This window comes from Oncorhynchus tshawytscha, linkage group LG04 (genome assembly GCF_018296145.1).
Source record: "Oncorhynchus tshawytscha isolate Ot180627B linkage group LG04, Otsh_v2.0, whole genome shotgun sequence".
NCBI lineage: Eukaryota > Metazoa > Chordata > Actinopteri > Salmoniformes > Salmonidae > Oncorhynchus > Oncorhynchus tshawytscha.
In genome coordinates, this window is record NC_056432.1 from 68,542,101 (window position 1) to 68,555,408 (window position 13,308).

Genomic DNA, 13,308 nt, shown 5'->3' on the forward strand with positions numbered 1-13,308 from the left:
GTGAATGTGCCTTAGGCATGCTGCAAGGAGGCATGAGGACTGCAGCTGTGGCCAGGGCAATAAATTGCAATGTCCGTACTGCGAGACGCCTACGACAGCGCTACAGGGAGACAGGATGGACAGCTGATCATCCTCACAATGGTAGACCACATGTAACAAGACCTGGACAGGACCGGTACATCCAAACATCACACCTGCGGGACAGGTACAGGATGGCAACAACAACTGCCTGAGTTACACCAGGAATGCACAATCCCTCCATCAGTGCCCAGACTGTCCGCCATAGGCTGAGAGAGGCTGGACTGAGGGCTTGTTGTAAGGCAGGTCCTCACCAGACATCACCAGCAACAACGTCACCTACAGGCACAAATCCACCGTCACTAGACCAGACAGGACTGGCAAAAAGTGCTCGTCACTGACGAGTCACGGTTTTGTTTCACCAGGGGTGATGGTCGGATTTGCGTTTATCGTCAAAGGAATGAGCGTTACACGTAGGCCTGTACTCTGGAGTGGGATCGATTTGGAGGTGGAGGGTCTGTTATGGTCTGGGGCGGTGTGTCACAGCATCATTGGACTGAGCTTGTTGTCATTGAAGGCAATCTCAACGCTGTGCGTTACAGGGAAGACGTCCTCCTCCCTCATGTGCTACCCTTCCTGCAGGCTCATCTTGACATGACCCTTCAGCATGACAATGCCCCCAGCCACACTGCTCTTTCTGTGCATGATTTCCTGCAAGACAGGAAGGTCAGTGTTCTACCAAGGCCAACGAAGAGCCCAGATCTCAATCCCATTGAACATGTCTGGGACTTGTTGGATCGGAGGGTGAGGGCTAGGGCCATTCCACCCAGAAATGTCCGGGAACTTGCAGGTGCCTTGGTGGAAGTGTAGGGTAACAGCTCACAGCAAGAACTGGCAAATCTGGTGGTCCATGAGGAGATGCACTGCAGTACTTAAAGCAGCTGGTGGCCACGCCAGATACTGACTGTTACTTTTGATTCCCCCTTGTTCAGGTGCACATTATTCCACTTCTGTTCGTCATGTCTGTGGAACTTGTTCAGTTTGTCTCAGCTGCTGAATCTTACGGTCATACAAATACTTACGTTATGTTTGCTGAAAATAAACAGTTGACAGTGAGGATGTTTCTTTTTTTGCTGAGTTTACACAAGTTGCTTACCAAGACGTCATTGAATGTTCCCGAGTGGCCTAGTTACAGTTGACTTTAATCTAATTTAAAATCTATGGCAAGATTTGAAAATGGCTGTCTAGCGATGATCAACATGAGATTGAAAAAAATAAAATAGACAAATATAGTACAAGCCAGGTGTGCAAAGCTAAGACTTATCCAGAGACAGCTGTAAATCACTGCCAAATTTGTTTAACAGACTCAGGGGATTGGATACTTATAATCAAGACAGTGATTTCATTTTCCTATATATTTTTTTTTACGTTGACATGAGTACTGTCATTTCCCCCCCCACTAATTTCAATCCCACTTTGTAACAAATGTGTGAAAAAAAATCAAGGGGTGTGAATACTTTGCATAATATTTTATTACATTTCTAAATCAGATTTTCCTTAACAATTAAGCTCTCATTATAATTAAGGAGTTCCAAATATGTCTGAGTGTCTCATCAAAATTAGCATTGTATACAATTGAAAAATACATTGATGTATATTCAAGCAAAAATATGGTGTAACAGATTAACCCTACACAAAAAGCAAATGGTGTGTGTGTGATGGAAATCGTAACAGAATGACAAAAACATTGCACCATGTTACTTTCTGAAATACTTCAATAAATACTAGGCAGTACAAGCAGATACAGAAACCAATAAGATACAATAAATATAAATTAGCCTGAAAGAGGAAAACAAATAAAAAGCAACACATGAGCATACAATTTGAAGAATGTAAGGAAATGTGTATGCATTTTAGTATGGTAAAGCCATGTGAGATTAAGTTTATACAGTATGCATGAGCTGCTCATATGTGTCTGATAAGACCTGTTTGAGTATGTGCATACATGGAATAAAACAGAATGAGACAGTGTCTGCCCATTATGGTCTGATGCTCTCAGATAGTCCAGTCACTTCCATGAAAGCTTCAACAAGCTTTCTTTGGCTCTCCTGCCATTTCAGAATGTCTGTCTCTGGGTTTAGCACATTAGTGTCCACACAGACAGTAGTCAGAGATCAGCAGACAAGGTGGACACAGTTGGTCTAGATTCCTGATAGAAAAAGCAAGTATCATGATTCAAGGTGCCGTTCTGATTGCCAGATCACTTCCATGTTGATGATAGGATGTTTTGGCACTAGGAGGAGTATTAAAAATAGTTCCATAAAAAAAAGGCAATGGAGTACAATCTGAGGACTTAAAACTGTATAGAAAGAGGGATTGTTTCCCAGTCCAGTGAATGTTGCTGTGATGTTTTCAATTATATTTTGGTAACACAGGCATGTCTTTTGAGCTCAATCCACTACGGCAGACAAGACGGCCATGACGGCAATGCCACAGCACAGGAGCAGGATCTGCAACAGGGAGTGTCTGGAAAAACAGATTCTTATTATTTTTTTGCTTCAGTGTCTGCCCATTCATTTTCATATTAGTGTAACACTGTTTCCCGCTCTGCATATTTAGTCTCTTAGTGGGTATTTGCATGGTGGTCAGTGGCTGTCCAGACTGACCAGTGTACATACCCGAGGCTAGTCTCCTCCAGAAGGTCAGGCACCACGTTGACCAGGGCTATGTACAGGAAGCCTCCCGAGGAGAATGGTAAGATCCACGCTGTTGCATTTTCTACACAGGATAAAGTGGGATGAATGAGACATTTGGTTTGGCTTCATAATTAAACTTTTCATGCTGCTTGGAGGCCAAAGCACTGAAGGCTATGTGGTTCCTTGATAGCCTATACCAAGGGTGTGGACAATTCGACATGGGCAGGAGCTCACCGGAGCGGAGTACCAGCACTTACTGGTCTACTGCTTAGCTCCTGCACCTCCTATAGAATATTAAATCAGAAGTATTGTGGATCTCTTGCACCTAGATATAAAACAGTACCGGCACCCAAAATAAGTATGGTTCCTTATTTCAGTCCAAGTCGAGCACTTGGTGTGGGACTATAGTTTCAGTGCTCCGCTGCTGTTTTGTATATGGAGGATGCTAGGTGGCTCACCTGTCCCTCTGGGAGACTGGGCACACAGGGCGAAACAGGCCCCCAGCACCCCTCCCAGGGCTGTGGATAGCTGCATGCGGGCGGCACTCCAGCGGTCAAACCCTGCACGCAGCAGGATGGCAAAGTCGCCCACCTAGAGATGAGCAAACATGTAGTAAGCAATGCGTCACAGATTCACATACAAGCAATGTGTCACAGAGCCCATTTATGTAAGCAAAAAAAGATGGGGATATCAACTAGAACTTAATTCATGACTAAAAAAAAAGTCAAAATTAGCTTTCAATGGCATGAAGTATGTTACAAAAAAATATATATAAAAAAAAATAGCGAGTTTGAATTTACCTCATGGGGGATTTCATGGAGCAGGATGGCAAAGGTGGTGAGACACCCAACCTGTCAGGAAATACACATAACATGTCTCTGATCAGGCTCTAGAAAATATATACTGTACAAGACATGTTTCCGATTCTAAACTACTCAAACACTGATAACGCCTCTCCTGTACTACATTACAGTGTGTATACATGACAATGTTTTGTTTCATGGATCCAACTGAGCTTCTACTTTGATAAACCCCATCACGCCTGCATATAGAAATATGAGTGCAGATAGAAACCAAAATAAGTAGGATGCCCATGTGTGTGAGCGATGTAGAGAAATCTAGCTAGTTTACTTCCTCTCTGGCAAACTCTCCCTTTGGCTCATGCTGTTAGCCTTATGCCTCTCCAGCTGGACTTTCTCCCCCACAACAGTGGGTAATGTAATCATTTTTATATATCAGAAAATAGCAAGGTATGGTGTTCAATGTCCTGACTCAATGTTCTGTATTGTAATAATGACAATACCATAATTAGTATTAAAAGCATAGAATTGTGTTGTTGAAACTAGTCTCTTAAGCAGGGGTGCAGTATTATGCCCATAGTGGACTGAGCTGAGAATAGTGAATGTTATGGCTAAGTGCGAGCTGATACAGATATCTACAAGTCTGCCAAGGGGTTTAGGTCCTATGCCAATCATGGTCACGAGATGGGCATGAGCCTCTCAAATGCAAAAACAACCACCTTCCATAACATACTGTACGTAGTCTGTACTAAGTCGGCTCTATGTTGAAGTATTGTATGCATTGTTTATGACCAAGTTGCATTTTGTTGAAATGTTTGCATTGAAATTAGTAAGTGCTATTAGGTTTAATTCGCATGTATTAAAAACCCACACATGGTGACTATTTAATATAGAGCACCTGGACAGACTGTTCTGCAGACCAACTCACCTTCCTGCTGACAAGGAAGCTCCCTGCCACAGCCAGGCCATGGGTGAAGTTGTCAATGCAGTTGGCCAGCAGGTTCAGGTACCCACTCATCTGCCAGATAGACACACAGAACCAAGTCTGTACAGATTAACATTCAAAGGATCCCACAGCTGACTCACGCTGAAGTCATATATATATATAAAGCTAAAGGGGTTACTTAGTACAGAGGATTTCATTTTGGTGGAGACTTCCAGATTCTTCTCCCTTTTGTAATTTACATATGGCTTGTTAAAATGAACAATATCCCGTCAGACAAACTTTACCCAACTTACCTTTATTTTCTTTGGCACTTGCTGCAAGCTGCTTTTTGTCTTGCAGGACGAGCTCCACGTATCTGAATGGTGCCCATTGATGTGGGACAACGCCTCACTACTGGAGTCTGAGCTATGGGAGGTCTGAGAAGGGGTGACAAAAAAACAAACAGGTATTAGCCCAATCAACAGGAAATTCTAAAGCATGCAAAGGTTTACATAGTACACTACACCTATACATTCCATTGAATCAACCTACAGTACTGTGTTTCTATGTCACCCATAGCTTCTCTCCTCCAACCACTGACTGCACAGTACATCCTAAAATTCCTGTCGCAGTCATCACATCTTCCACTGAATTTGCGTGCTTTGAACAAAAAACAAACTCATTCTACCTCAGGCCATTCTCCTTCCCAGAGCAGGGCTGACTTCCTGGTCCCTTCCTCATTTAGAGCCATTTACAGTACGGCGGCATTTAATAGTTAAATTAAATGAGGGAAATATCCTGCTGTATTCTAAATGTGGCTGGGAAATGGTTTCCATTTTTGTAACCGAACCACAAGCAAGAAGTCAAACTATACATATCTTCTAAAAATATCAATCTGTCTCCTAATGTGTGAGTGGGCTGGTTAATTAATCGGAGAGGGAGAGTTTGACACCAGGTGAGATCGTGATTCATGACCCATGTCTCTAAATTGAATAGTAGCGGCATCTTGATAGACATCGAAACATGCTTGATAAGACTCCATTTGTGGAATTAGCACTGATCTACCCCGAGTCTCACTATCCACCCCTGAACACTCTCCTCTGGCCTCTCTGAAGTAGATGTAGCAGCTGCTTCCTCCCCATCTCTATAAATAGCTACAATGAATGAGCCCAGACATGGATGCCAATCTTCCTCCTCCTGAGCAAAGGAGAAGGAAGAGGAAAGTGGTACACACACACCTTTTGCAAGATGTATGGGGCACAAGGATAAGAAACAGAAATACCTGAAATTAAACTAAGAATTATCTCTTGTATAACAGAACATTTTAGCATATGGGATCACAAATGCAGTATTATTAAAAGTGCTGGTTTTCATCCTTACCTTTCCATCAGCAACTTAGAGCTGACTATATCAGTGGAATAAAATGGATAAAAAAAGGAAGCCTACAGACATTAAGGCCTTCAAAAGACTGCAATTGTGTACCTCTGTTTTACATACTCCACAAGAAGCTCTCCCATATCTACAGAGCAGAGAACATCTCAACTCATCTAAATCCACACTGTCAGACAGGGAAAATGCACCACCCAAAACCACTCCATACCCCTATATGCCAAAACATCAAAAGAATCCCGAAGCTAATACTCTGCACTAATACCCACTCCAAATCCCATATGAAAAAGGGTCTCACTGGTATTATAGAAATGGAGGGGAGAGAGAGAATACAGCTTTGATCCCAAGCGTGTCTAGCAGATAGATACTCAGGGCTATGGCACAATGGGTCCCTGCATCAGTAACCACGTTTCCATCCAGATTAAAAAGTTATACCGTATACAAAAAAAATAAAAAATCATGACAGCTGGGACGGAAACAGGAAGTGTCGGTACAATTTCATTATTGCTTGTTCAACAAGTTGGGGATCTTTGTGTCGGTAAAATAAATTACTCAAATTGCGGTGGAAACAATTTGAGTAATTGTTGATAGAATTACCATAATGTCGAGGTAAATTTGAAGTCACGCAATGCTATGTTGAATGGTCCTCCTACTACAACTAGAAAAAGCTTGCCCAGTTTATTAGGCTTCGGATGAAAGAAGTTATGATGAACTTCATAGGGTGGTGCGCAGTCATGAGCCTAATGCTCCTTTCCAATAAATATTGAGGATATTATTTTGAATGCTAGTGAGATTATCTGTGCTTAGCTGCCGATTGATTGGGAGTCCCATAGGGCGGCGCACAATTGGCCCAGCGTCGTCCGGGTTTGGCCGGGGTAGGCAGTCACTGTAAATAAGAATTTGTTCTTAAGACATTCCATTCCTAGTTAAAATTGTTTTTTTAGTCGGTACATGACAATCTTTAGCACCAAAGTGGTTTCTATGTACACTGCATCACAGCCTTTTATCCACAAAACAACCGTTTGATAGAAACAAACCTCTGGAGGGAAAATGTGAAAAATAAACTATTTTAAATGCATATTTTATAATATTCACATGAACATCTGTCACAAATTGGATGGAAACCTAGCTTATGACATTTGTTTGACTCACTTATTTTCCATTTGGAATCAAACTCCACTTATAAAGTTATAAACAAGACCATTCTGGGAGATTCCCATTCAGCCAGAATGTGTCATTACAGCACTGTTTATTCATTACCTTAAGATTGTTGAAGTTAAAATGCTAATGATTCATCACTGAAGAGTAGAATAAAAACTGATTGTGGTTTATTCAGCCACAACATTATCAAACAAGATGATCTAATGTGCCTTGTTTAAGTTTAGATCAGAGTTATCCACTGAAGACCAGCTCAGATCAAACAGAAAGCCCTAGATAGAGCCAACTGATCCACTAGCCACCCCACCGCATGGAAGAGCAGTGCCACTTTGGTACCAGTAAAGGGATTAAAGAGCATTGGTGCACTGGACACACCTAAACAAATATATGAGGGTTTCAGCATATGGGATGAGGTGTGTAATTACATGCCTGATATTCACCTTCTTTGGAAAGACATGCCCACCATCTTTAAATAATTTTGGGCTATTAAAGAGTTGACTTCACTCTGTTGCGCTTCATTTCATGTAGACAACATGGATAATACAACAGCATTGAACTACTCACAGGGACATGCTGGCTGTTACCAATGGAGTCCTCCTGGCTGTTCTCATCTGGGAACATATTCTCCAGGAGAAGGAAGGACAGCATGCCCATGATAACCCACAGGCCCTGGGTCCTGTAGTGGAGCTGGCTCTCGTCTGCACACAGGGAGGATGGAAGAGACATAAAAATGGAGCCTCTCACACGCTAACAGGGATGACAAACTAATTGGAAAACTCTCTAGGATTGCATGGTGACCCCCTTCCACATGGATCAGTGGAATGCAGCTATGGCTTAGGTTTGCTCATCATCACCACTGAGGACATCACAAGTCAGCAAAGCATTTTAAAGTGTATTTCTACATGACAACCAGAGGACCTCAGGTTAGGGAAACTTAATCCTGGGTCACATCAAGTTGCCAAATGTTGTAGATAGAAATGCCATGAATAGAGCTGACATGATTCCTTACCATTTACATCAGTGTTTCTCAACTCCAGTACCCCCAACAGTACACATTTTTGTTGTAGCCCCAGACAAGCACACCATATTCATATCATCGAGGGTTTGATGATTAGTTAACAAGTTAAAAATCAGGTGTACTTTTCCAGGGTTACAATAAAAAAAATATATAGGTTGGGGTACTGGAGTTTGGAAACAGTGCTCTAGATGACAGAGAGGCATGTCTGTTTACATATCATTACACAGGTGCAGCATGTGCTGGGACTATAAAAGGCCACTAAAATCATCAGTTTTGTCATAATGCCACAGCCCATGTTCAGGGAGAGTGCAATTGGCATGCTGACAGCAGGAAAGTCAACCAGAGCTGTTGCCAGAGAATTTAATAATTTCACTACCATAAGCCAACACTCCAACATCATTTTAGAGAATGTGGCAGTATGTCCAAATGATCGCAACTGCAGAATACGTGTAAGCACAGCAGCACAGGACCTCCACATCCGGCTTCTTCACCTGCGGGATTGTCTGAGACCAGCCACCAGATGAAACTGTGGTTTTGCACAATCCGTCTCAGGGACACAATCCCTGGAAGCTGAACATGTCCCAATTCTTCCATGGCCTGCATATCCACCAGACATGTCGCCCTATAAGCATGTTTGGGATGCTCTGGATCAATGTTTACAACAGGGTGTTCCAGTTCTCGCCAATATCCAGCAACTTAGCACAGCCCTTGAAGAGGAGTGGGACAACATTCCATAGGCCACAATCAACAGCCTGATCAACTCTATGCGGAGATGTGTCGCACTGCAATCGGTAAATGGTTAGTATCACACCAGATACTAACTGGTTCTGACTCATTCCCTTAACTTTTTTAAAAAGATGACCAATAACTGCATATCTGTATTCCTAGTCATGTGAAATCTATAGATTATTATAATTATTTTAAATCAACTGTAACTCAGTAAAGTCTTTGAAAGTGTTGCATTTATATTTTAGTTTAGTTTATATGTTTGCACTAAAACAACTTTGAAGAGTCATTGTAAAATGCTATATTTGACGAGAATATCTGCACTTCCAACATTCACTTATTCAAAAAATAAATGTGGTACCCTGGGAATGTTAGCTCTCATTCCCTGTCTGGCTCTGTCAGCTTGAAAAGTGTTGAAATCAACTGTTTTTGCAAACAGCCTATCTTCACAATATTGCTGACATGTCAGAAAAGTGATAAGCAAGCCTATGTACACACAGGAATTCCACTGGTCTGTGTGAAGGGTCAGAAGAGGTATACTGGTGGGGGGAAATAAGCACAGGCAATTTAAAATGGGGATGTCTCCAGGAGGGATAAAGGGTATAGAAAGAACAGGAGGGTGCCTGAGAGAGAAAGTTGACCCACCTGGGCTGCAGGAGTGGGAATGTGCCCAAGCCTCTGGGAGCAGGTGGAGGAACACGTCACCCAAGAGACCACCAATGGCAAAGCTCAGAAGCTGCTTTAGCTTCCGACAGCCAGCTGGAAACACAGAGTGTAACAAGAGATGGTAATAATGAAAAGTTTAGTTGAGGTAGGCTGTATCATCCATGACATACAAAGTGCTGGTTCTTCCCTGTTTGAGCTAAAACATTTCCAGGCTTCATCTAAAATAAACCTACGGACTAAGTGATTTTCTACTTTAGCTTTCAAATTAAGACCCATTGCATGTTTGTCTATTTAAACATTTTCATCTTTGCATGAAGTATGACTTAATGATGACTATGACTGAATTAAAGAAATAGGCCTACTGGGTAATTTCTCGATAGAAAAAAAATAGATCCAATATATTCAAACTTCTGAACGAACAGCTTCAGAGAATGCAATTGCCCTTGTAATGATATTACAAGATGGCATTAGTGATTTGACTTCTCTATCCTTACCAATACTAATAAGCACAAAGGACCAGGACCGACAAAAGCCAGTGCCCTTCAGTGTTAATTGTGTTTTCTGAGATGTGTTGAAATGCAATACAGAGGCCTGGTTTCTCTTCTTTGAGAGTTCAGAATACAGCATGGCAATGAGGACACACCCAATTCAGCACCATTTCCCTTGACACATTTGTCTGTCTAGGCTTATGTCAGTGATACCAGAGAAAGTAATTCTGTAGGTAACAAAAAAATAAAAATACTGATTTAATACAAACTTGTCCTAAAACAAACAGCAGGATTTGGGTGAGCCAAAAGGATAATCCAACAGTGCAAATGAAGTGAGATTTGACCATAATTTAACAGTTTTTAACACTATATGCACATAAATAGTACCGGTATCTCACATGGTTAAATACTCAAGGAAACAAGAAAGAAAAAAGAAATCAGCAACACAGCTTTGGAGGTAGTGACTGTGGCCTCGATATAGGCTGTGTTTAAAAGGGTGTGGTCATGCAGAGTTCAAAACCACATGGTTCATCTCATTAGCAGCAGTTTCCTCACCAGGGAAAAATAGAGGGGCTATTGCTCTACATTTAAATGGCTCTTTAGAAAAAACACAGCAGAACTATTTAAAATATATTTTATGATAAGTTTATGCCCAGCTCACAAGGGCCCCTTGATAATGTGAGGCATTTGCCTCTTCTGCCTAATGGTAAGTCACCCTGAGGTAGCCTACAGTGACTGTTTAATTACGCGTGTGGTGATCGAGGCCTATCCAGTGTGGCTCATTTTCAGAAGAAAGAGAAGGCCTACATTAGTCTGGCTAACAGCAAAGCTCACATATCAGTTTAGGTCACAACTTACCCACTGTCTTGAGGGCCTCTCCTGCCTCAATAGGAATAACAAGAAGGGGAAAAATTCCAGTGAGGCCTATAGCAACAGACCCAACCAGAGAGCAGAGCCAGACATCGGCACGTTCACTTGCAAAGAAGTCGGCTAAGGCCCGGAAGCCTAGGAGCTCATCTGGAAGCCCGGGGCCTGATCCAGCAGCTGTGGCTGTGGCATGAGCCATGGCTGCCTGGGACATCTTCTTACCACTGGATGCCCCTCTGGATGAGACAACCAGCAGGGCAACACCAGTGAACAGTGCAGCCAACGCCCAGCTGGGCCTACCACCTCCTGATTTCATCCGTCCCTCGTTCCAGAGAGCACCTGCAACCAACAAGGACAATGTTGCAAGATGGAGAGGTCATCATAGAATGTAGATAATGCATGTTGTCTTAACTCAACATAGATGCTTTCTCAAACAAATTGTATGCACATTCACTGCCAAGCAGTTTGTATAGACATTTAATGGGTGACGATAGATTCAAAATGGACAGGACAAAATGCATCCCTTGGTAGGGTAGTCATTCCACACAAACAGATGGAAAAAGTGCTCCACGAGCAACTGCTTAGGTCTGCTAATATCTAAGAAAACGTGTCTAAGGGGCCCTATTTCACAGCATTTTGACTTGAACTAAACCAAATATCTAAAAATATTATTATATTAACTTTATATGGTTGTGTGTGATACCCTGTCTACACGCCAGCGTCGCATTTTGAATGTGTCCATCAGAGCGCTGTTCACCGTCGACGAAACTCACATTTAAGGGAGAAAGACAACACTAAAAAGTTGGAAGCTGTTGTGGAGACCTCGCAAACATGGCTTGCAGGAACAAATTAAATGCATGTTTACTTCAACGATAGATATAGGATGCTGATATCTTGAATGATGCTCGCGCAGTAAAAGTTATGACATAGCACAAGCGAATGTTGCACAAGTTCCGGAAAGGCCCAAACATTTGAACATTGATGAATTGTAACAATTTGTAGGCCAGCTAACATTAGTTAATGTACTCACTGTAGCAACTGCTGTATCTGCTACGTTAGATATGTATTTAGCTAGTTAGGTGAATTTTGTTTTTACTTTGCCAAAAAACAGTAGCCTATCAGTTATATTTAATTCGCCCTGCTACTTGGAAAGTTCTGGCTGTCTACAAACAAACTCTATAACAAGCTTAACTAGCCAAGCCTAGCATTTCAAGCTTTGAAAGTTGAAGTCAACTAGTTTGGATTGCTAAAATCACGCAGTCATATTAAAAGAAAAACTACATAAGTAATGTGACATAAGAAAAAAATGATAATATATTTTACCCTGTTGTGATTCCTGAAGTTCTTGCACCAGTGTGTCCCTGCCATCCAGCTCCGTGAGGCAGGCTAGATAGAGCCGTTGTTCCACTCTCCTGCTGATGCTGCAGATAACTACTTGTTTGCTACAGCCAACATTCCTGCCACGGCTTCCACTTTTCCAGAGGAGCCACGTCACCGGAAGTGTATTTTTATTCCTGACAGCATGGCCCGGATTTGGATGAGAGGGAGGGATGAAATGTAGTTTAGGTTTATGGGGTCTATTCATCAGGGAAACCGTTTAAACGGGACGGACCTACCCAATAGAAACTCACTTTTGCCGTTTAGAGTAAACGGTTGCTGTAGCCAAACGTTTTGCAACAGACGAAACGTTTCTTTTTTTGTAATTGAGCAAGGCAAGTCAGAGGAAGAACGACAGATTTTTACCTTGTCAGCTCGGGGATTCGATCCAGCAACCTTTCAGTTACTGGCACAACGCGCTAACCACTAGACTACCTGCCGCCCAACGCTGCAATGATTACACCCCAGATTTGGCATTTGCCTGCAATGCTTCATTTGTGAAAAGTTCACGATAGTAGAAGTACAATTAATGACTGAAAAAAAATAAAAAAAAGTACAAGTACTCATTTACAGTAACGAGAGTATATTTGTAATTAGTTACTTTACACCTCTGCCTTAAGTAGTAGCCTATAATGTAATCTCAAAATATTGTATTTATTTATTTAACTAGGCAAGTCAGTTAAGAACAAATTATTATTTATAATGACAGCCTACCCCGGGCCAAACTCGAACGATGTTGGACGCCACCCTATGGGACTCCCAATCACTAAGTGATGGTTGTATGGGGACTTTGTTTATGGCTCTATCACTTCCTATGTGTCAAAGGAACTGAACCGAAAATGAATGAAAGCATAAACAAAAGATATACAAAATATAGTTCTCACACAAAAATCATCTAATTGGACTGTATTCTATATACGTCCAATGTTCAGGCAAAATGACTATCATGGCATTTTCTCCAATGCCATATCTAGGGTTTTCCTACTTGGTGTGTTGCTTAGGCACTATCCTAAGTTGATAACTATATGATAAGTTTACAGCTGTAAGGCACTAGTTTTGGGCAGTCTACAGGGATGACCTATGGACTCCTGGGAAGAAAACTGGTGTGTGCTGTAGAGTCAAAGGCCTAGAAGTAAATGTTCAACTTTAATAAGGCTGGTATTTTGCTTGGACCCTTAAG

General features: G+C 41.9%; 1 protein-coding gene across 1 annotated transcript; it reads right to left on the minus strand.

The window, feature by feature from the left end:
* Positions 1–1,532: 1,532 nt before the first annotated feature.
* Positions 1,533–12,351, minus strand: LOC112249296 (zinc transporter ZIP13). Its single transcript, XM_024419110.2, has 10 exons — positions 12,075–12,351; positions 10,743–11,090; positions 9,376–9,489; positions 7,551–7,684; positions 4,754–4,876; positions 4,443–4,532; positions 3,515–3,565; positions 3,173–3,305; positions 2,697–2,796; positions 1,533–2,544 (listed from the first exon to the last, which is right to left on the minus strand). The coding sequence occupies exons 1-10, from the start codon at positions 12,334–12,336 to the stop codon at positions 2,469–2,471; spliced, it is 1,431 nt and encodes a 476-aa protein (XP_024274878.2). The 5' UTR covers positions 12,337–12,351; the 3' UTR covers positions 1,533–2,468.
* Between the last annotated feature and the right edge of the window lie 957 nt (positions 12,352–13,308).

Bases quoted from the DNA above. Each gene is read 5' to 3' on its own strand.
- LOC112249296 (XM_024419110.2), bottom strand. From the start codon at position 12,336: ATGAATAGACCCCATAAACCTAAACTACATTTCATCCCTCCCTCTCAT. The intron at 9,490-10,742 runs GTAAGTTGTGAC...CTGTGTTTCCAG, and splicing joins AGAGGCCCTCAAGACAGTGG to CTGGCTGTCGGAAGCTAAAG. The intron at 4,533-4,753 runs GTAAGTTGGGTA...TCTATCTGGCAG, and splicing joins AAGTGCCAAAGAAAATAAAG to ATGAGTGGGTACCTGAACCT.